The sequence below is a fragment of the Drosophila serrata genome, unplaced genomic scaffold (assembly GCF_035046125.1).
Source record: "Drosophila serrata isolate PLE 108 unplaced genomic scaffold, ASM3504612v1 contig_359, whole genome shotgun sequence".
NCBI lineage: Eukaryota > Metazoa > Arthropoda > Insecta > Diptera > Drosophilidae > Drosophila > Drosophila serrata.
In genome coordinates this window covers 560,638-582,319 of record NW_028257257.1, presented here as the reverse complement: position 1 = coordinate 582,319, position 21,682 = coordinate 560,638, and the positions used below count along the sequence as shown (strand labels likewise).

Here is a 21,682-nt window from a genome sequence, read left to right as displayed (position 1 = left end):
TTAAAGTTGCAAGAATATCGTAAAAGTAAGCTCAGTAGGAAAGTTACATATTTTCAAATATAATATATATGTCAGGGTATTTCTTAGCTGAATAGTTTACAATTAAGGACCCTCTCACTTGGATTATTTACCGAATGACAAAATAATTACAAACATACAGACAGAGTTTTTATTTTTTTCGCCAGCTGCGTTTATGGTTTCTGCACGCTGCGATTGAGTGCCACAAAAGGTGGAGAGTCCATAAAAAATGTATCAACTTTGAACAGGGTGATCGGGTTTCGTTAAAAAAATATACTCTCTGGTTAAAAAAATATATTTTAAAAATACATTTTCATATAGCAAAGGTAAATAAATCATTTGCAGCTTGTAAGGATTTAAAGAAGGTTCTCAAAACTAGCTTAAGCCACCCTTTGCCTGTACATGAGCATTTATCAGAATTATGTGGCACTATGTTTCCCTCTCTGTGGGTGTGTGTGTGTAGTGAAATTAAATCGTTGTGTGCCAATATTTGTGCCCTGTAAATACGCACATTCACACTGTTGAAATGCGCGAATAAATAAAAGCAAAATATTTTATGGCAAATGAATTAATTTCAGTAGTTTGCATTTTCAATTCGCTGGCACTCGCTTTTAATTCTGTTTCTCTCTCTCGGGAATATTTCGGTGAATCAATGCAAATTTGTGCAGATTCCAGATTTTTCCGACGACTACTGCTAGCAAAAAAAAAAAAATGGTATATATAATTACAGTTTAATGCAGTTGTTAAACACAACAACAACAAAAAAAACAACGGGTGCGAAAAATCCGCAAACACACAACATTGACTTAAGCCACGATGGCAAACAATTCAGGCGTAAACTTACACGTAAAAGCTGTAAATAATCGTCCTTATATATTTGGTTTAATTTTGTGCACTATTGTATATATTTTTTAAGCTGCAAAAAAAGAGGCAACCCCGACCTACATTACGCTGTGGTATGCTAGGCACCGCAACGCGGGTGGTTTTTCTTTTTCCACCCCCTTGTGAGCCAGAAAAACAAAAAAATAAAGCCACGACCACGCCGAAACCGAGCCTGACAATAGTTTATGGCACAAGTGTTAAATATTTTTGTTTGGCACGCCAATGCCCCGAGCGGAACTCACACCAAAAACCCCATCCATTCCATGCCCCATCCCTGGGGGCCAGGAAAATCCAGAGCTCGGAGGCGACGGCTGGCTACAATTACAGCAAAGTTGGCATCAAATAAATGTTGGAATTATTAAATACGAGCCATTCCGTAGCCATCGATTGGCCATATCGATCTAACATCGTTTCTTTGTTTCGGAATTCGCCAGCAGTTTACAATAAATAACTCTGCCCCCTCTGCCTGCTGGCTCATAAATTAGAGAGAGGCCCCTCCAAATTGGAGGCACTTTAAATGCCCCGAAAGGAACTAGGCTGCCGCCTTCAATTTAATTCAATTTATCCAAGTTTCTTTCTTTTTTTTTCCTACTCTTCCGCAACTATTTTCAACTTTTGCAGGCAGGTGGGGGTGCGAAAAGGTAAACCAAATTATAATGCTTAACCTTTAAGCCTGCCTTGGATTGCGTGCCAAGTTCTCTTGGTTACTTAACCCGGTCGAGCTGTGCTCGGCTTGGCTCTTCCTTGCCAAAAGGTGTTATTATGTTGTTCGCGGCGAATGCAACAAGGGGGAGCAGAGGAGCAGTGGGCGTGGCCGGATCTGGGTTAGGATCGGATCGTTGAGCCGACGTAGGTATGGCTTTCTTAAATCGGTTTGGACAGGCTCTAAGCATGTCTAGGATTAACGACGAAAGGATAATGAATGGCTCGCGGCTCGTCTGGCGGGTAAACAAGGAGTTTTCCCAGTTTTGTATAAGTAATTATAGTTTTTCCAGGAGATTTTAAGGCTGAAGGTTGATCACATTGGACTTTTAAGACCTTTGGATTCAATTACCAATGCATATTATATTCCTACTTATTCATCTTTTAATATATAAGTACTCCTGCAGTATTTTCCTCACTTTTCCTCCACCATCATTGACTCCTCTCTGGAAGGCAGACAGGCATCTTATTAACATTAGCATATTTCTGATGGTCCGGGCTGGACTTGGTCCTTCAGCTGGGAGGCGTGGCAGTGTATTCCATGGTCGAGGTCAGCGAAGGCAGCTTCCTGCCGCAACATCCTTTGGCACTTGAGGCGCCACGCCTGTTTGCACCTCTCCTTGGCTTCCATTTCCAGTTGCTTGTTTTTTTTTGCCTTTGCTCTGGATTCTCGGAATTGCAGCCGTTGGCCGTTGGCTTAAGCCGTGCCAGCTGTTAACGACCTTTGGTAGTTGCGGCTCGTTTGACTGTGGGCCATGGACTGTGGCCTGAAGGCGGACGGGGATGTTAAACTGCAATTGCGCGGCAAAGTTTATGAAAACGACGACTCCCGATGTGGAGTTGGGTCCCAGAGTGGGTTGAATGTGTATATAAGTTTTCTAAATTTATTACAATTCGCGCGCAAACTGAAAGCTATAATTTTCGAGCGGTTTCGGGCGACCACGCCTCGAATGTCGAATGTCGATTTTTGATATTTGCGTTTGGCACGCAACACGGTTTAAACTTTTTGCAGGTCTGCCTCGTTCCGGCGGCTAAAAATATCCATAAATCAATTTGAGTTGATTCCAAGTTCGCCCCCCGTCGAGTGTCTCGTGTCTCGTCCGAATTGAGAGCTGCGAACTGTTGGGGAATGGGTCACCATCGCCCGGCATAAGTTTGCATAAATTTAGCAGACGGTCCTTGGCTTGGTTCCGGATCGAAAGGGGATTCACCGGCCTTGGCTGTTTGCTTGGTCAATATTTTAGCCCACCTCTGGGGATGGGAGGGAGAGTAGCTCTTGATGCTCACATTCCGCACTCTTAATTGTTGGCTTGTCAGAAGATTTAACAGTTTAATGAGGTCTTGTGCCGCTGTGGAATCCATCTGTCCGCATGTGTATTTATTGTATTTACTCGGCGCTACCTCTGCGGCTGTGTCCTGCCAGGACTCCGACTCCTGCTCATCCTTTCCCCCTTTAACCATCCATCGATCTGCCATCCATCCACATGTTCGACCTTCTCCAGTTCGATGTTTTATGTTTTTCTGTTCGTTACTCGTTGCCTCGACTGTCATCCGTCCTCAGTCCTCCTCCGGCGTCGCATGTCAATTCTGCTGCTGCTGCTGCTGGCCATTGTTGACAATGGGATTTATATTTCAACAGTCTCGTTGGCCAGCTCCCTTTTACATATATGGGAAGGCGAACTTTTCGCCATTAACATATTGATTTTTATAGCTCGCAAATTTACGAGCTTCTGCCTTGCGTGGGCCTTACTGCTTCGTTTTCCGCTGACGTGTATAAAAGGTTTTAAAAGTAACGCCATTAATTTCTGGAATGCTTCAGGAAATACTTCAACATAAATTTGGCAAAAGTTCAGAGGCGAATATACATCAAATGCTCTTACCAAGAGAGAAGCACTTTTATGATTGAGGGGGAAACTTGGCGAAGTGAATTTCTTAATCAGAAATATTTCTAATTTCCTGATTTATAACTATTGATAGTTATCGAAGACTTTGTAATTGATGGGGGAATCAAAAGGTGATTAAGTCGAATGAGTGGGATATATAGATTCTACTTGAATTTAAAACTCAAAATAATATTAAGGGTATATATAATATTGTTCCAAGTCTATCCATCCAACCCACAAGAACGTAGCCTAATGAAATGCGCCGTTCGATATGCAAATCAGACGTATTATTTACAATGGCAATACGATGCCAATAAATAAGCAAATAGTTTGATAGCAGGCCAGAAACAACATCGAGTGTAATAAATCCAAATAGATAGGCTTACACAGCCTCGGCCTCAAAGCACATGTGCGTGTGTGTTTGTTCCCTGAAACTGGACAAGTAAATATTGATATTTTGATTTGAAATTGAGTGAAGCAATGGCCACGGGGCGTATGCTTAATGTATGCCAGAAGTATTTTATGGCCCATGGAAAGAGTCAAGTCAAGGGAACAAGAAACCAGCACACAACAACATTTTACCCAGAAACGAAAGCCAACAAATCACTTTAAGCGAACACATTAGCTTTGATGACGGAGTTTGATTCGGGATGAGGATTTCAATTAGAAAAACTAAAGCAACCGCAGAAACCAACTCGAATTTCTGGTGTCCCCCAAATGAGGTTACTTGAGCAAATATTTGCCAACAATTATTTGCGATAAACGGTTTGCCGTGGCCCAAGGAGGGATGGACTCGGGTTTATTTGGTTCTTAAATAAATTACTGCGAAATGCCTGCCCCTCACAGTTTTTGGGATGATAAACACGTTCAAACCGTTCCGAACCGCATAAAACCTTTACAATTACTTATAAATTTAAAGCATTTATAACATGCTTAATGAATTTCCACCGAGGCAAAGACGAGTCCTTGCCACGGAGCCGCGTCCTGCCGCTGCTGTTGCTCGTTACTCCTTGCTGCTTGTTGGCTGCCTGCTTGGCAATGTTTTCGTTGAATTATGATGCTTTTAAAACGTAATTTATTTTTTTAAATAAACACTGAACGCGTTGCTGGCGCCCGGCTTCTGATGTTGCCGCTACTTCTGCTGCCTTGGCTGTGTGGCAGCAATCTGAAATGAATTTAATTTAATTTTATTATTTCAGTCAAAATTACTTCGACTGCTGCATCTTGGCTTGGCTCCTTGAGCGGCTCTGAGCTTATAATTCGGTTTATTTTTATTATGCCCTTTCTTTTATTGGTTCATAATTTGCGAAGGGCTCCCTTTATGACGCCTAAGTGGATAAAATCGATGGACAGTGTAGTGCAGCGTATTATTTAAAGCAATTTTAATTATTGTGTAGAGTTTCCAGGAAGTTTCGACCTAAGCAAAACATGAGCACCGAGATTAGGCAATTATCTGAAGCCCTTACAGAACATCTTGATATCTTAATAATTCCCAGAAAACAGAAACTCTTGAAAGGCAAAACCCCGAAAGTTGGCTGTAAGCAATTTATTGATATGGTCATTACTGGCTGAAGTTGGCAACAGACTCGCAAGAAATTGCATATGGCCAGAACCAACTTTGAGCAATCAAATTGGGCAAACAGCAAGGACCCCGGCTTGAGAGAAACGGATCGATAGATGGAGAGAGCGAGGCAAGTCCTTGTCGTACTTAAAAAAAAAAACTCAAGTTGTGCATATTTATCAAAACATATTCGATATAGACGAAGGAAATGGGAAAAAATTGCACGTGCATGCCAAAAGCAAACACGGGGAAATTGCTGGCACTGAAGGACTCGCACACACACACACACATACACGGAGAAAACTGAGAGCCTCCAGGACGAAGGAGATGTGCGCTCTCTCCATCTGACGCTGACGTTGTTGCTGGCGCTTCAGAAATGTGTAAAATATTTTTCCCATCACGGAGTATGGTACGCGGAAAAGTGCAGCAGACAATATTTATTATGGAAAATACGAGAAAATGAAAGAGTAGGAAAAAAATGTGTATTAAGGAGGAGGGGCAGGCGTTTCGCCTTGATTAATGCCAGCGATGTGGACAACATGGCGTATGCGTAATGCGGCAATGAGATACAAATCGAATGATTGCCAAGGCAGCAGCATTAATGGCCAACTATTAAACTAATCGCTTCTGTTGCCCTGCGCCTGGCAATTATCCTTCACTCACTCTGCTCTGCTCTGCTCTGCTAGGATCTGTTCCATTCCCTCTGTTGCCCCCGGAAAATCAAGCCATAAAAAGAAGACAAAGGAATAACCTGCCAAATGTCGAATTCGGACTAAAGTCCGGGGAGCTAAAGCAATTTTACACCTGTCAGCAAATAAAACGTTGATACACAAATAGAAAAATCCGTCTAAGTAGCAAAATTATTGTTGAAGGCACAAAGAGCACTGGGAGAGAGAGAGAGAGAGAGGAGAGAAAAAAAGGACAGCCGAAAGGACGACTCAACGCGAGCCTTGTTGTTGTTGCCTTTGCTTTATATCCTTGTTTAAGACAAATACCGCGCAACAACAAAGAGCCAACAGCTCTTGATTCACCTTTCTGGCAGTTGCCTTTCGTCCTTCGTCGCTCGTCCTTTATCCACGAAATCGCTCGTACTTTCTGGATTTTTTTTGCCGCTGCTTTGTGCTAAACAAACATTTATAAAAACAGCCAAAAGTTTTATTCGCTGATGCTGCTTCTGTTGCCACTTTTAGGTCCTTTTTTTGTTGGCTCCCTTTTTTTTATGTTTTTTGCTGTTGTTGTTGTTGCCTCCCTGATCCTGGCACAGAATTTCATTTTGAATTTCCACCGAACATTTCACGGGACTTTGACGCATGGCAAAGTTTATTTCTAAATATATTTATACAGTTGCCAAGAAGCGGCATATTTGATAAGTGGCTGGGTTTGTCAAAGACAAATATCAGGTGGCAAAATGTATGTGATTATTGTTATCCGTTCGGGGGAAAGAAATTCTTCCAATATTTATACATGCGATTCGTCACGGTGCTCCAGCGATTTGATATAGATTGGAAGCTATCTACTGGGAATTTATTATTGGGGAATTACTTATTGTATATATTGTATTAAGTGCAATTTTGATTTTACTTTATTGCTCATAAATTTATATTTTACAATTCACTTGTATAATTTAAATGTACGTTTAATTTTATAGAGCATTTCGAAATCCTCTTAAATGTATTACAAACCTTATGTTCATGTTTCAACTGCGTCCTATTTGGAAATTGTTGCAACCCAGTGCGTGGGCGTTCTATATAGTATATATATTCATGTACAAATGTGTATATATAAAGCCATAAACCGCCGCAAGTCAAACATCTTGGGCGGGCCAAAGAGATATGGAGGCAGATCTGTGTCGTCCTGGAAATGATAAGGCCATATATGCACTGCAGCACAGGAACAGGAGCAGGAGCAGGAGCAGGACATGGAGTGGGATCTGCGGTTATGGCCAGAACCGGGTGATGGATGGTAGCTGCATTGTTTGTTCTAAGACTTGCCGATGACTTGACGCTGATAATGGCTTATGAATGCCAGGCAATTGCGTCATGTAAGCAAGCACAGTGGGCGTGCTGGCTAGACGCGTGACGCCCACTGTGCATGGACTACCATCTGCCATAGTATGGGGAGGGGGGCAGGGCCACGCCCACTGTGTGTAAAATAGCTGCAATGTTGTTGTTGTTGCAGCAAAAGCTGTAAGGCGTTGAACAACATGAAGCGCTGCGATAGCGATAGTTAAAGCGATAGCGACAGCGAGCGTGTTGTTTTTGCTTCTGTGACTGCCGCTGCTTGTAGTGAAGCACTGAGCAAAAAGGGGGGCTATTACATTGTAAAAATAAACAGTAGTTTAATTAAGCTATTAAATATCATTCATCTTAGAGCACACTAATCGTAACTCAGTCTTAGATTATATTAAACATTCTCTAACTATCGAAATTTCTATTGTTGTCTATTTGCTGTTCAGGATAAGATATAGCTTCTATATGCTATAGGTATTAATTAGATTATATTAAACATTCTCTAACTATCGAAATTTCTACTGCTGTCTATTTGCTGTTCAGGATAAGATATAGCTTCTATATGCTATAGGTATTAATTGCAGTGCACTTACCTCTTTGATAAGCAAGGGCCATTGGCTATGGCTGCGACTTTGCCATCTGGCAACTCAACGAGCCATCAATGTTGTTGTTTGTGTGAGCGATTGCCAGGGTGTAGAGTGTGTGTGTGTCCCACTGAGTGTGTGTAAGAGTGTACTTTCCTAAGCTGATGTCTAATTTAACGCTATCGTAAAGTTCCCGAGCGTTTCCTCTTCATTATCTATCCCGTTTACTCGCTTGTCCACTCGTCTACATTTTGTATACTCTGTTTTTATTTTTGTGGAAAACGTACCTGAGGATATCCTATATATTAATCATTGGAGATTAGCAATAGTTAGGGTGATGATTTATATACTTTATATCATATATCATATATCAAATATCATATATCATTTATATTATAAAATGAAAATATATTAAGGATCATGTAACAGTTTATAAGCCAGCATCTTAGGGTGTGTAAAGTATTTCACTTGTAGCTTATATATTGTAATATACAAAATCGAACCATGTTTGCGTAATGGGTAAACTCTAGTCGAGACCTCTTATATCATCGCTATCGCCCTTTCTCGTTCATGGCTGTCAATGTGTCAGGCAGCTCCAAAATCGAGACTCGTTCGGGAAATGGTGAAAAACACATGTAACTGCAAATCGTTATCGTCATCGTTGGAATTGTTGCTAGTACAACTTGCTTTTACCCAGGCACAGACACCATCGGGGGGCAGACATTGTTTCGGTAGTTAGTACAAGCACACAAGTGCTGGTGGCTGTTGCAGGACGTGTAACGAGAAAGTGTAAGTAAAATGTACATAATAGTTGGCATGACTGCTCCGTTACGTTACTGTTTGCTGCACTGCCACTGCCCTGACATAAGATGCAATGATCATTTGTTTGTGGAAGCCTGAAATGGAAGCCCATCACTTGTTGTTCGACAGCGTTTTGGGAAGCTCTTTGCGAACTTTGAACTTCATTCACGAACAGCAAACGTTCATATAATTAGCTTTGCTTTGTTGTCAGAAGCAAAACCTATGGTTTATTATGATCTCCATTACCCTATGACAATCCTCTTATATAAACTGCCTAAATAGACCCTAAAATCGTCTAAAGTGTTGCCAAGTCAATCCATCAACTCTCTTTTCACACATAAAGGTCTTAAAAATGTGATTCCCCCAAACAACATTTGTCATCTGCTCAATAATTGTCAACAGAGAAAACAAATTTGCATGTGCAAATGTGTGTACAAAGTTGGTCCCATGTCTGGACTAATGCCTTGCCAAGTGCCTGAAAATGTTTTCCCATTTATAAGGAAACAGACTCAATTTAATTTCCCCGAAAAAAAAAGAGTAACTATATAAATATACGTAGGCTTAGCGTAGGGAAAACTGTGTTAATCCCACTGACAAACTGACCGGACCCTAAAAATTGAGCTCGAAAATTTGCCTTGACCCTTTTCTTTAGGGGTTGTGCTGTGCGAATCTGCATATTGCCGTGTTAATCCTACTTGGGAATTTATAAAATAAATTATTTACTTTCACTTTTCGGAAGGGAAAAGAGGAGGAAAGAAGAGAGTCGGAAAATTAGGCAAGCTGCCGATGAAGGATGAAAGAAGGTGAAGTTTACAGGAGATGGGAGAAGGAAGTAATGGTATTAACATAGTTATTTACTTTCCATTTATTTATTTATATTTGTGGTAAAAATAGTTTCATTCATTGTGGCTTACCTTCAGGCCTATTGTAAAATATCCCGAGATGAATTTAAGCTGAAGGGACAGCTCCATCCACCACGTGTGTGCGAATCCAGTCGGGGAGCCTGCTGACGTGGCCAAAATGAATTGCACTTGATTGTGGCAGCGCAGGTGGGATTGCCAGTGCAAAGTGCATCGTTAGCCGGAATTTACGTGGCACGTTAACACCGGGCTGCCAAAAACAAGCCAGGTGTGCTCCTCCTGCCCCAGTGACTGGCAACCTCCCTCAGAATTTATGCTTGTGAATTATGAATGGAAATGGCGTCTTGGCCCTTTCTTTTTTTTTGTGCGGGGAATTTATATGATAGTCAGCTGCAGGAAATGCTCTTTCTCTCGCGTGTGTGAGATTGTGTGTTTTTCTTTTATTATTATAAATTCATATGCGTTGTCGATTAATTTTCATTTTCCCCTCATTTCTCAGACGTTCTTCCTGCTCGTCCCAGTCCCATTACTTATGCTGTTTTTAATTTGCCGGGTTCAATGCACGTGCCACGGTCTTCCCCCCTCGAAAAAGAAATCCCCACACAAACTACAATACCTAGAAGGATCTACGAGGGTCTCAAAATGGAGTTTGGGGGTTCCCGGTTTATGGATTTCCTCGTTGAACCCTTTTTCTGGGGGGGTCAGCAGCTGGTGCTGCAGTAAGTCGAAAGGGTTGGGATTATTTAGACCTTGTCTTATTGGATCCACTTGAAAAAGGAGTTTATTTAATGGAATTTTCTATGTGATTTTTAGTTTCTGATGGTTATTTCGATTATTACTTTAAGGGGCTTGGGCAATAAACTTAAGCTTTATAGGTTGTTGGGGTAAAAGTTTGTCAAGGGTTAGATGAAATTTAGGGAGCCTTCTTGAGTAAAAGCTAGACTTGAATTTAAATTACAAATGCTGAGAGAACTCTAACTACTACTACTTTAAACAGGTGATAATGATTTTATTTATATTACTGGCAACACGCTTACTCAGCTACATTAATCAGTCAACTGTTATCGGTGAACTATAATTCCCAGAGCGCTATCGAGGGAGCCCCCTTGACTGGGTGCCATTTGCGAATAATTCAATTCTCGATGGCAATCCATTTGGGCGGCATTGTAAATGATTATACTCGAGTTATTCCCACTCTTGGGCGCCCCGAGGGCCTGGCGGCATTCCTCTCCAGGCTCTCCAGATTCAAAGCAATTTTCCATTTGGCTTTCTGCTTTCATTTGAGCAATCAAATAAAAATCCCAATGTAAGCCTTTTTTTCTCTTGGCAGACAATCGCAAAAGAGGCGCCTAAATTGGCAAATCCCAGTTGAAATACAACAACAGATTTGGGCTTTCTTGCGCTTTTTCTCTGCTTTTTTTTGTAAATATTTTCCCTTTGCTTAGGCTTCTGCTTTTTTTGGCAAGCGCGTTTTAATATAATGTCTTGCCCATGAGTTATGCGATTGTTCTTCATTAGATTTATCCGGCAGCGAGTTTATATATGGCTGCTGTTGGGCATTATCTCTGCCAGCTGGATGTATGCATTATCATATTGAGTTCCTTTTACAGCTCGACAGCAAATAAACACGCAACCAGGAGAGCCATCGGCCTCTCCACGGGCTCTTCAAATGAAAAGTCATAAAAAAGCACAAAGGATAATGCGTTTTTAATGGCAATGAGTTTGGCTTTTGTGCCCGCCGACCAACGCGCTTTTTTCGGGCTTTTGACGGGGATATAAAAAAAAAATAACAAAATACAAACAAAACGAAAAGACGCCGAATGGAAAATCCTTAACAAAATGAAACGGAAAATATATTTTTCAACTGCACAAGAGTACGCTTTTTTCGTTGCCCTTTTTTGTGCGAGACCCCCAAGTTTACGAGTTTATTTAATTAATTTTTCTTCAGAAAAAATTGTGAGTGAGTGTGAGTGGGTGTAGGTGGGCATTTTTGCATCTGACAGGAAGTCGAGCGCATCCTTTGCCAGGCTCCGCTGCTCTCACGTGTTGATTAAGCGCATTCACTTGACTTTATTAACAAGGTGAGCTTGGGAAAGTTGCGGCCGGCGTCTGGCAGGATATGGCAGGATATGGTATGGGAACAGGACCACAACCGCTAAGCGGTGTGCAGGCCCAGTTTCTGCCAGAGCTTTTCATCTACCAGTTCTAGATCACTCGAAAAAAAAGGTACTGGAATATTTAAGTATTTTAGAAAACTATACTGAAAAGAACGAAGATGTGACTTTATTTTAAAACTTATCTCAAATCAAAGTATTTTATTGATTTCCTTATTCATTTTCAATATTCCATTGACATTCTATTAGTTTTAATATGGATAACCTATTATTTTCTCTGAGTGAATGCAGGAAATTACGTGTCGGATTAATACCTGTATAATTATTTTAATTTTCGCTGAAAACTTGCCGTGTCTCGCACGATGATAGACAGCCGAGCAATGGGAAATGCCAGGCGAGAGAGTGTTGGGAGTGGAAAGGAAGAGGCTGGGATGTGGCAAGGAGTATACATAGTACATTGGCATCCCAGGCACGTGACTACTCATAAGCCATTAGACCTGAGATAGGCTTCCCTGCCACGGCGCACAGCGCTCCCTGTAGTGCCTCCAGCTGCGTCTCGTCCTGGTGCTCGTCCTGGTTATCCTTTCCTACTCCACCGGTGACCAGAGCAGTTTGGATTGTCGCTGGTAATTGTTGACTAATTGAGCTGGCCAGCGAAATCGAAGGCCCGGCGTCGTGTCAGTGATTTAGAGCCCGCTTAGCAGTTGGGACATGTGTCCAGTCCTGTGGCTGCTAATGAGCTGCAAATCGTGAGTCCTTGCGTACGTGCAGGATTCCTGCGAGGCTGCGTAGGCGAGTCTTGACTTGACCTGATTAACCCATTCATTCTCGCCTGCCAAGCAAAGGTCGACGAAGAGCTTGAAAAATTACAAAAGTCTCGCTTTAAAATGCCCAGCAACTTCTCGAATATCCTTGAACTTAGACCCCAACTATGTTCAGTCATCTATTTACGGATTAAAGGTCAGTCCTGGCAGAGCATCGACCCAAATCGCAATTAAAGCCGACAGAGCTCATTGGATATTTATGAAGCAATTTAGTCCTCACATTTAATATTACACACGGTCATAAATACACGTTTTTTAATGTAAATGTTTCCCCTGAAGTAAAGTGCTCTCCATCTCTCGACCAATTATAACATTAAATCCATAATTTAACCACTTAGATAGCATTTAAGTCATCAACCCTGGGAAATTTGTATTATTTTATTCCATTAAAAACTGAGCGGTAAAAAACTAATTAAACGTGAACTGAATTTAAGTGTGCCAATGACAATTCTGACGGGTTCTAATTTCAGTTTTAGTTGCCTGACGCTGACAAACGAAACACAATCCAAAACAAGAAAGGCAACTTACTTCGGGAAGCCGAAGTTTATATACCCTTGCAATGCACTCATTCCCTGAAACAATTATGATCAAGATTTTTATTGGTAATTTTTTTGATAGCCCACATCTTAAAGCTGCTCTGCGCTTGTTCTAAATAGTTTAATAAATCTGCATACCTAAATTAAATTTTTGAAGTATATAAAATTTTGTCAATTTTTAATTGTCAAGAAGGTCAAAAAGTCCCATAAAAAATTATAAAAAAATTAAAAAAATTTAATTTCCTTCCAACATGCTCAGAAAGGTTCGCCTGGTGATGCTGATCAAGAATATATATGATTTATAGGGTCGGAAATGACTCCTTCAGTGTGTTTCAAGCTTCTGATACCCTGAAAGGGTATACATTTTCACATTCATTGGGTCGTTTTTTATATGACGATTTTTCTACAATCAATAGATTAAAAAACTCATAACTAAGCAAAAAATGCATTAATTTCGAATCGGAAAGCTGTTCTGTGCCAGATTTCAATTGCTTAATAAATCTGCATACCTAGATTTAATTTTTGAAATATATCAAATTTTATCAATTTTTCAATATGTCAACAAGGTCAAAAAGTCCCATAAAAAATTATGAAAAAATTTAAAAAATTTAATTTCCTTCCAACATGCTCAGAAAGATTCTCCTGTTGATGCTGATCAAGAATATATATGATTTATAGGGTCGGAAATGACTCCTTTACAGCGTTTCAAGCTTCTGACTGAAAGTATAATACCCAGGAAGGGTATAAAAACCGAACCAGTTGGCTTTTCGCCGCTTTCACTTTCCACTGGTCACTTTTCGCTTTTCCCCTGACTCACTTTCGATTTGGAAGGGCGCCCGTGGATTGTTATGCAAATGGAACGCACTGAAAGAAAATCAATTAACTAAAGCAAACACATTGGACTGTGGCCCACAACAATGGCTCCTACTTCCCTGTCCTGTCCTGTCAAATACCCGTTCCGGGTGTGGGTTCGAAAATTAATTAAACCTCATTTGATGCAATCTTTCAGCGGGCCTAATTCGGGTCCGGATCCATGGCCAGAATCCGAGGAGCAATTAGACCCCCAAACATCAGGGCCACACACAGGCAGGCACTGGGAGAAAAGTCTTAAATAAATTTAAAATTATTAACATAAATTAAGATATATTCTCTTTATGTAAATATAAAGCTTCTTGCAATCGAATTACATTTAATTTTGGCGTTAATTAGGTTCTTTGTTATATATTGTATATTTTATTATATTTCCAAAGACGATATATTATAATTTCGGTAACATTCTCCAGTCTTGAAATCCCTTCATGGACTAAATTATGAATTGATATGCAAAGCTCCCAGTTTTGGTTAGTGCATCGAATTCCTGGCAAAGGATATTCGGGCCTTTGGTGTTTGGGGGATGTGTAGTTATGTTATGTGTGGCGCGGCGGCTATGTGTATGGCATGACTGTCATTTGCTTTATGCACACGCCGAGGAAATATTCATGATTGCAGTTAACAAGGACAATTATGATTGATTTATGTGCGCCGCCGTGTCGGCCAGGGCCATTAGTGTGGGGGCCGGGTTTATGGCAGGTGTGATAAAAGTTATTATCCTTGGCGAACGCATAACATAACGCACACTTTCTTGGCTCAAAGTTTGAGTGGCTCGTTAAAAGTGTAAACCATCCGGGCCACTAAGATATGCCGCCGAGCGGCTAAATTAACATTGTAAGTGTCTTGTATTCCAACGAAAACATAACATTTAATTAGATTACCCATATGAGCGGAGATACGCAGGCCAACTCATTTACATTTTGTATTTCGCGTTAAGTTTATCAACCTTTATGGCCCGAAGTTTTGTTATTGCTTATGCAAATGAGTTGCTTTTACAACTTGAAATCCCTGGAGAGGAGGAGATGCGGAGGTCCTTTAAATAAATTTAAATTTAAATATATCGAGAAAGAGTTTGGGCAAGGCGAGAGAGCAATGACCCTGCATTGGGCACAAATAAATAAATATTCATGTTATTCCTCTCAATTGAAGGCTCTGAATAATTTAAACGCAAATCGTTTTCAATTATTTTTGTGAAAACTTGAACCGGTAGTATAGCTATGTACATGTTATGGTTGTGGCACTGCGGCATAATTAAATGCTCCTGGCAGGGGAGTAATAAAATTTCCGATTGCCATCAGGACAGGTGCAACAAAAAGAACAAAGTGCATATTTTCAAAAAGTAAATTGCCAAAAATTGCCAAAATGTTTGCATAGTGCTTTACACACATAATGCAATTTTAATTGCACACAATGTGGCGCTTAGTTTGGCTTAAAATTGTATTTATACAGGGCATTGAATGGCATTTATATACACAAGTTGTATATTATATATATAGACTCGAGCAGGACTCATAATTTGCGGCTAGCGAATCCTTTTTGGGTCTGCTACGGCCATGTCCTTTGCCGCAATCGATGTCGTTTATCTTCTGATTTGTTGCCAAACGAAGCAAAACAAATCACTTGCTTGAACGGAGCGAGAGCGAAGGCGATCCAACAACTAAATTTCAGGAGCTACTGCAGCTATTCGCCTCCTCTGGGATTTTTCCGCACTTTCCCCCACATTTTCCAGCTCCAGCTGCTGTTGCGAATGAATTGTGGCCATTTTTCAGGCATCTTTGACGTTTCACGGGCGAAGGACAATGAGGAAAAAGCTGGGAATTTGTGACGCCGACGCCTTCGTCTCCGCCTTCGCCTCGTGTTAACAATGGAACAATGCCTCGTCCCCCCCCCCAGTTGACAAAAGGTACAAATGTCGCCGAAATTTATTAGCCTGCATTAACCGACACAAGGACTCGCCGGGATATACACCATACACCATACACCATATATTAATATACGAGAGCGGAGCGTGTGCGCTGTAACAATTGTTTTGTCTTTCTGGCTCCTGACTAAAGTGCACATTTGTTGTCTTCTTTATTTTGGCCCCGAAGTTAATCAGGATTTGTGCGAGGACTCATCCCGGGCACGCACTAAATTAATTTGCGACCCCGACTTCCTTGACGTTTTATTGGGATTTGCATAAACATAATTTCCGCAGGCCTGTCACTAAATCCAGAAGCCAAGAAACAACAAACTACATACTGGGGCTAGGGAAAAACTCTATTATTTCAGTACATTAACTTGGGATTTATTGTTTATGGCAGCCTGCGGTGGGGGTAGTTGAGGGGAAATCCCCGATCGATGGCCCAGAGTCAAAGTTGACGATGAAATATTGACTGAAAAGTTGGCCAAAACTTGGGGGCACGTGAGACATTTTGAGGTGAGTCCTTGTCCTTGGTAGCAAAATTTCCTCCTCGGAGCATTTTATTCACTCAACTTTGTCCTAATTGAAAGAGGCCATGTCTTGGGTGTGTCTGTGTGTGTGTAAATATATCCTCTGCATCGTGGGGCTGCTGGCATAATATGCATTTTAAATTACGTATGCACACGCGGCGTATGCGCAATATGACGAACAGCAGCCGCCGCAAATTTCCTTGCCACACAAAAACACACACAGTCACTGCCACACACACCCTTGTCTGCGACACAGTCTGCGCTCCTTACTTTATAGAGAGAAGTTTCCACTTGGCCTTTTGTTTCTAGCCAAGTTTATGTTATACAATTTTCGTTTCCATTTCCTCTTTTCGCTGTTGCTCCATTTTTACCGCCCCAAAGCTCGTAAATCTTTGAAGATGCGCTGGGAAAAAAATGGAAAATTGCCCATTTCAGCTAGCTTTCTCTCTGTGTGTGTGTTGTGTTGTGTCTGGGTCATAAAACGGCATCAGATCAATATAACATTTATTTATATTTTCGCCTGAGTGGCCATAAAAGTGTTGGCCATTCAAATGATCGCCGAGTGGCGGGCTCTAATTAATATGTGGGTGCGCCCAGGATTCAGTGGGGATATAGTGGAAAGTGGAAAATAGAAAATACTTCAAAGGCAACTCTCTCTCCTGGGATTTATGGCCTGACGGCGGACGGAAGTGTCACTTGAGGGACAACTCCAACAAAGTGCTGCAAACTCGACTAACTCCAAGGAGACTTTGCTGCCTCGGCGAGCCTCTGTATTTATGTAGCGATAAAATTAAATTTATTTTAACGCCCGGCCACCGACTTGTGCGCACATAGTCAAACACTATCGCCAACTTGGCGGCAAGTTCTGTTTGAAAACTATTTCAGCCCGGCCGGGAAATCGCAGGAAGGACGGGAAAGCACCTGCGATAAAAGTTTCTGCGCCATTTTCCACTTTTCTTGTGCGAATGTGAATGTGAATGTGCCGGTGGTGTAGGGCTTCGCCAATTTTTGGGCATACGCACGAGTCGCAGTCGGAGTCGGAGTCGGAGCCGGGAATGGTGTCCGGTGGTTGGAAAAGTCGGAGCGAGCTATTCAGCCCATAAACCAGGCGGCAAATGCAATGATATTGGCCGTGTTTAATCTGCTGGCCGGAGTTAATATGCCTGCCGCAATGCAGTGCCAGACAGGGAGGCCATCGAGGGGGGGCTTGGGTCTACCCATTTTCCGCTTTTCTCGGAAAGTTACCCGCATTTTCTTGCCAGTCGGCAGAAATTCTCGTTTAGCCACACCGAAAATTGATGCAAATGTCGGGGAGAGATCTGATTTCAGATCGGATTCCAGTTGGTCAAGGTACAAAATTGAAGAATTTCAATTTAAATATTTTGCCAACGCATGTAAAGAGCTACAACTTGTAAAAAGTAATGAATAGTATAAAAAGTAATATATATAAATCTAGACCACAAATTTAATTACATTTTATTGTTATTTGAAAATCCATTAAGCTGAATGTGCATTTTTTGTTAGGATATTTAGTAAAAAGCAGAGTCGCTACAGTAAACCAACGGATGAGGGAAATATCATTAAATTTAAGTCATATTGAACTTGTGATTTTAAGCACACAAAAATATAGGCAATCTATAGATTAAGCCCTGTATTTTACCATTAAATTAATATGTACTGTTTTTTATAAAAACATATAATTCATTGTGTTAGGGAACAGTTTAACATTCTATTCAATAACTTGCATAGTAAGAGAATTATTTTGTTTGTCAAATATATATCAAAAAAAGAAATTATGCTTACTTTGTAAATCCAAAGTTTGTATACCCATGCAGTAGGCACACACACGACTTTTCAATTTTTCATTAATATTTACCTATAATTTTATTTGATATTTTTTTTAACCAATTGAAATATGTTTAAAAAACTCATAACTTGACCAAAAATTAATTATTTTCAATTCGGAAAGCGTTGCGATGCTAGTTTTTATCAGGTTAACAGATCTGCATACTCAGTTTAAAAAGTAAAAAAATCACAATTTTTGCCGATTTTTCAAAATTTCAACGACATAACCCCTTAAAAAAATTTAAAATTTCGAAAAGAATTTAAAAATTTATTTTTTTTAACGGACATGGCTATATCGATTTGGGAGTTGATGCTGATCAAGAATATATATGATTTATGGGGTCGGAAAGGACTCCTTCATTGCTTTACAAGCTTCTGACTAAAATTATAACACCCTGCAAGTGTATAATTATATATTGTATAGCTATTTTTACTCTTTAGGGTTTATCTGACAACCCCATTCGTAAAACAAACCTGTCATAGATAGGCTAATGCTTAAGTTTTCGACTTTTAAATAAAGTTGCGTCCTAAGCTGAAACTGAAAAAACTTTATTTAACTGGAAAACCCTTTTTAAAAAGAGGTCGTATCACAAATCGCTCTCAGGCAACGGCACGTGTGTAATCTGTGATCCAATCGAACAGGTAGCTTTTCCTAGGAGCGAGAAATTTGATTAGCTATCGCCAGAACCCCCGGATATGATTTATGCCCACGAAAGTAGTGTTAATTAAATGGGGGAGTGAGCATATTGATTTTCCCTATCCCGATTGATGCCTGCTACTGTCGATGACTTTATGGCCATGGAAGAGCAATTGCCTCCGTGATGGTTATGGATATGCAGGGGCTGATAAGCTGATAAAATTTTAATCCCATGGCTTCGCCTTATAAATAGAGGTGAGTGGGTCGGCCGCCTCGTAAACGGATCGCAAATGTCGGCGAAAAAGAGCCAGTCGCCGGCACAGGATTCGCTTGCCAGTCCCTCACCGCCGGTGGTCACTTTCCTCCGGCTGGGCCAAAAGAATCACTCGCAGTGGAATGCCCTGGGCTCAGCCTCTTTTGTCCTCATTTCGGGCGGCATGAGTCTGGCCTGGGGCGCAGGATTTGCGGTGCATTCCGCCCATCGGGATCAACTCCTGCTCACGGTGCATATGCAGGTGGCCTGGTATGCCACCGCCACCCTGGGAGCCATTTTCGGGGCCTTTTATACCCACCGACTGCCCCAGCAGCCGATATATGTGAGTAGGGATAAGGATATCAGAGAACATAATATATAATGCATACGTATTAGATCCTTGGCTCCTGTCTGGTGATAGCCTCTGGCATACTATTCCTGGCCTGGCCAGAGAGCTCTTGCGCGGTGATCGCTGCCCGGTATCTGGATGGACTGGCCAATGGCCTCGTCTTTGTGCCCGCCCTGAGCACCGTGGGTGAGATTGCGGTGAATGGCATCCGGGGACTGCTGGCCTCCACGGTGGAGCAACTGGCCACCAACACGGGCATCCTGATGCAGTTGATCTACACGGCAGTGTGGCGAACGGAGTGGAACGTGGCCATTGTGGCCGATCAGGTGCACGGTGTGCTCTCCATTATCTACGGCGTGATAGCCCTCGCCTTGGCCCTGACCCTGTGTGTGGAGTCACCGGTGCACCTGCTGATGCGATCCAATGAGCAGCGAGCGGTGGTCTCGCTGAGGCACCTGCAGCGGCCCTACATGGTGACCAGCGAGACCCTGCTGCGGCTGGACGAGCACAAGTTGTATGTGGCCGCCAGTCGTGAGATGTGCTGGTGGCTGAGTCTGCAGAAGGGACTGCCACCTCTGCTCAAGATCCTGGCCCACAGGCTGCTGGGCTCCCTGTGCCTGAACCTGGTCATCTGGAGTGCTCTCTTTGAGACGGCCAGTCAGCTGGTGAGCAGCTTCCAGGCCTGGCCTTATGTGGTCTTCGGGGTGCTGCGGTGGTGCGGATGCTTCTGCGTGGTGCTCCTGATGGACACCACCGGGCGCAAGAAGCCCACTCTCTTCGGCACCTTCTCCACCGGCTCCTTTGCCTTTGCGTTTGCCAATCTTTTTGGACGCACTCCGCACATGATTGCCGCTCTGGTGGTGCTCCTGAGCCTGCAGTTCTTTGCGGGATTGGGTCAGTGTGCCTCGGCGGTGTACCTCACGGAGGGATTTCCCTTGGCCGTAAAGCCACACCTGGTGGCTGTGGTCTATGTGATGGAACTGATTACGCGACTGCTGCTCTGCAGTTTTGCTCCTTCTCTTGATGGGATCGCAGCCTACTTCCAGGTGCTCGGTGGCCTGTCCATGGTGTTCTTTCTCCTGGGAATCTTCTGCCTGCCGGAGACGAGGCTCGTCACTCTGGCGGAGGCACAGCAGAAGTTTACCAAGTGGTTCAACAAGGACTTCTAAGTGTTCAATAAATAAATATGACAGCAAACTAATCAGACTAAACGTGGTTATTTGTTTAAGGGGGAATCCCCCTTTTACAATTGAAAACTATAGAAAGGTTTTCCTTTGAGCCACTTGTATTTCTCTATCTAAAATGGCGCGATAATGGCCATAAAATGAGCTTATATAGAGTATAAATATTGAAAGAACCTTACAAAGCTCAGTTTAAATTTGAACAAAGCTCAGACAGGTGGTTTTCATCCGCAAAAAAATGAGTCAAGTTAACAAGAAGGCCAAGTCCACTTGGGATGACAGGGCCAAAGGCATCAAGGGAAACAAATTGCAGTCGAGTGCGTGGGAATCAGGTGAGATTATCTTATCGGTCACCATCGAACTGGGCTAAAATTCCTGGAATATTTTATTGAGCTATTTTCTCTAATGATAAAAATCAATTTAATGGCTTTTAGCCATAGGTGTTTTCTGGTTTCTTGTTGGAATAATCGGAGCGGTCTGCAACTTTATAATAAAAAACAAGAAAAACATATTGGTAAGGTAATAAGTTTTACCGAATTTGAACTTATTATATTCATTTAAAATATCATGACAGGACTTTTGTTATAACTTGATGATGGTTTCCTCCACGCTTTACGCTTACTTTAATCCTTCGAAGAAAGGGTCGAAGGTAAATAATCGAAAGATCAGGTCGAAAAAATGAATATTATTCATGAAAAATACATTATATGTATATTTGATAAAGTTCAGTGTATGTACAAAAAAACACTTAAACTAAATCAATAAATATGACTAATAATAAAGATCAAAAAGATTGTTGCTATTAGAACTGTTTTAAAGTGATTGATGATTGTTTTATAGTCACATCCATTGCCTTATATGGTGAGTGAAACATTTTATTTAATGGCAATATGCTAATAAAACCACTTCCGGAAATAATAATAATAACGATAAATATTTTGTGATTCAGATTTTGGAATAAACTCCAAACAAGCTCATGGTACTGAAACAATTCAGGTAAAGTCCGTATCTTAAGAAAGATTGGCAATATCTTTTTGCTACAAAACACAATTTGTTTGCTGAGCAGTTGTAATCTGAAATTGGAGCAATAAAGAGCTATAAACCAAGTTATTTAAGTGGGATACTTTTCTGGAATTACGTGTTAATATGTATGATTCATCATCTGTCATGGATGGACTTTGACGGATGTGTCCACTCATGTGGGGGAAAGTACCCACATCTCAGGCAGGCTGGCAGGCACACTTCTCGGCCAAATCAGAAACACCGTGATCCGAATTGGGCCGTATATATAGTTTCATATATCAATACGGCTTAGCATTATTCACGAGCATTGCGATAAG

The 21,682-nt window shown here is 41.5% G+C and overlaps 2 protein-coding genes across 2 annotated transcripts in view; both read left to right on the top strand.

The window, feature by feature from the left end:
* The window catches only part of LOC110184763 (solute carrier family 2, facilitated glucose transporter member 4), a 65,955-nt gene that overhangs the window by 39,007 nt on the left and 5,266 nt on the right, over positions 1-21,682 (top strand). The gene's annotated exons all lie outside the window — the stretch shown is intronic.
* On the top strand, positions 18,552-21,575 carry LOC110184769 (uncharacterized). The gene is made up of 3 exons (XM_020953404.2): positions 18,552-19,155; positions 19,209-20,856; positions 20,917-21,575. Exons 1-2 carry the CDS (start codon positions 18,850-18,852, stop codon positions 20,328-20,330), a joined length of 1,428 nt encoding a protein of 475 aa, XP_020809063.2. The 5' UTR covers positions 18,552-18,849; the 3' UTR covers positions 20,331-20,856; positions 20,917-21,575.

What these genes read in the sequence shown, in the direction of transcription:
- LOC110184769 (XM_020953404.2), top strand. Translation starts at nt 18,850, where the DNA reads ATGTCGGCGAAAAAGAGCCAGTCGCCGGCACAGGATTCGCTTGCCAGT. An exon ending in TGCCCCAGCAGCCGATATAT is followed by an intron (nt 19,156 to 19,208) that starts GTGAGTAGGGAT and finishes CATACGTATTAG; the next exon opens with ATCCTTGGCTCCTGTCTGGT.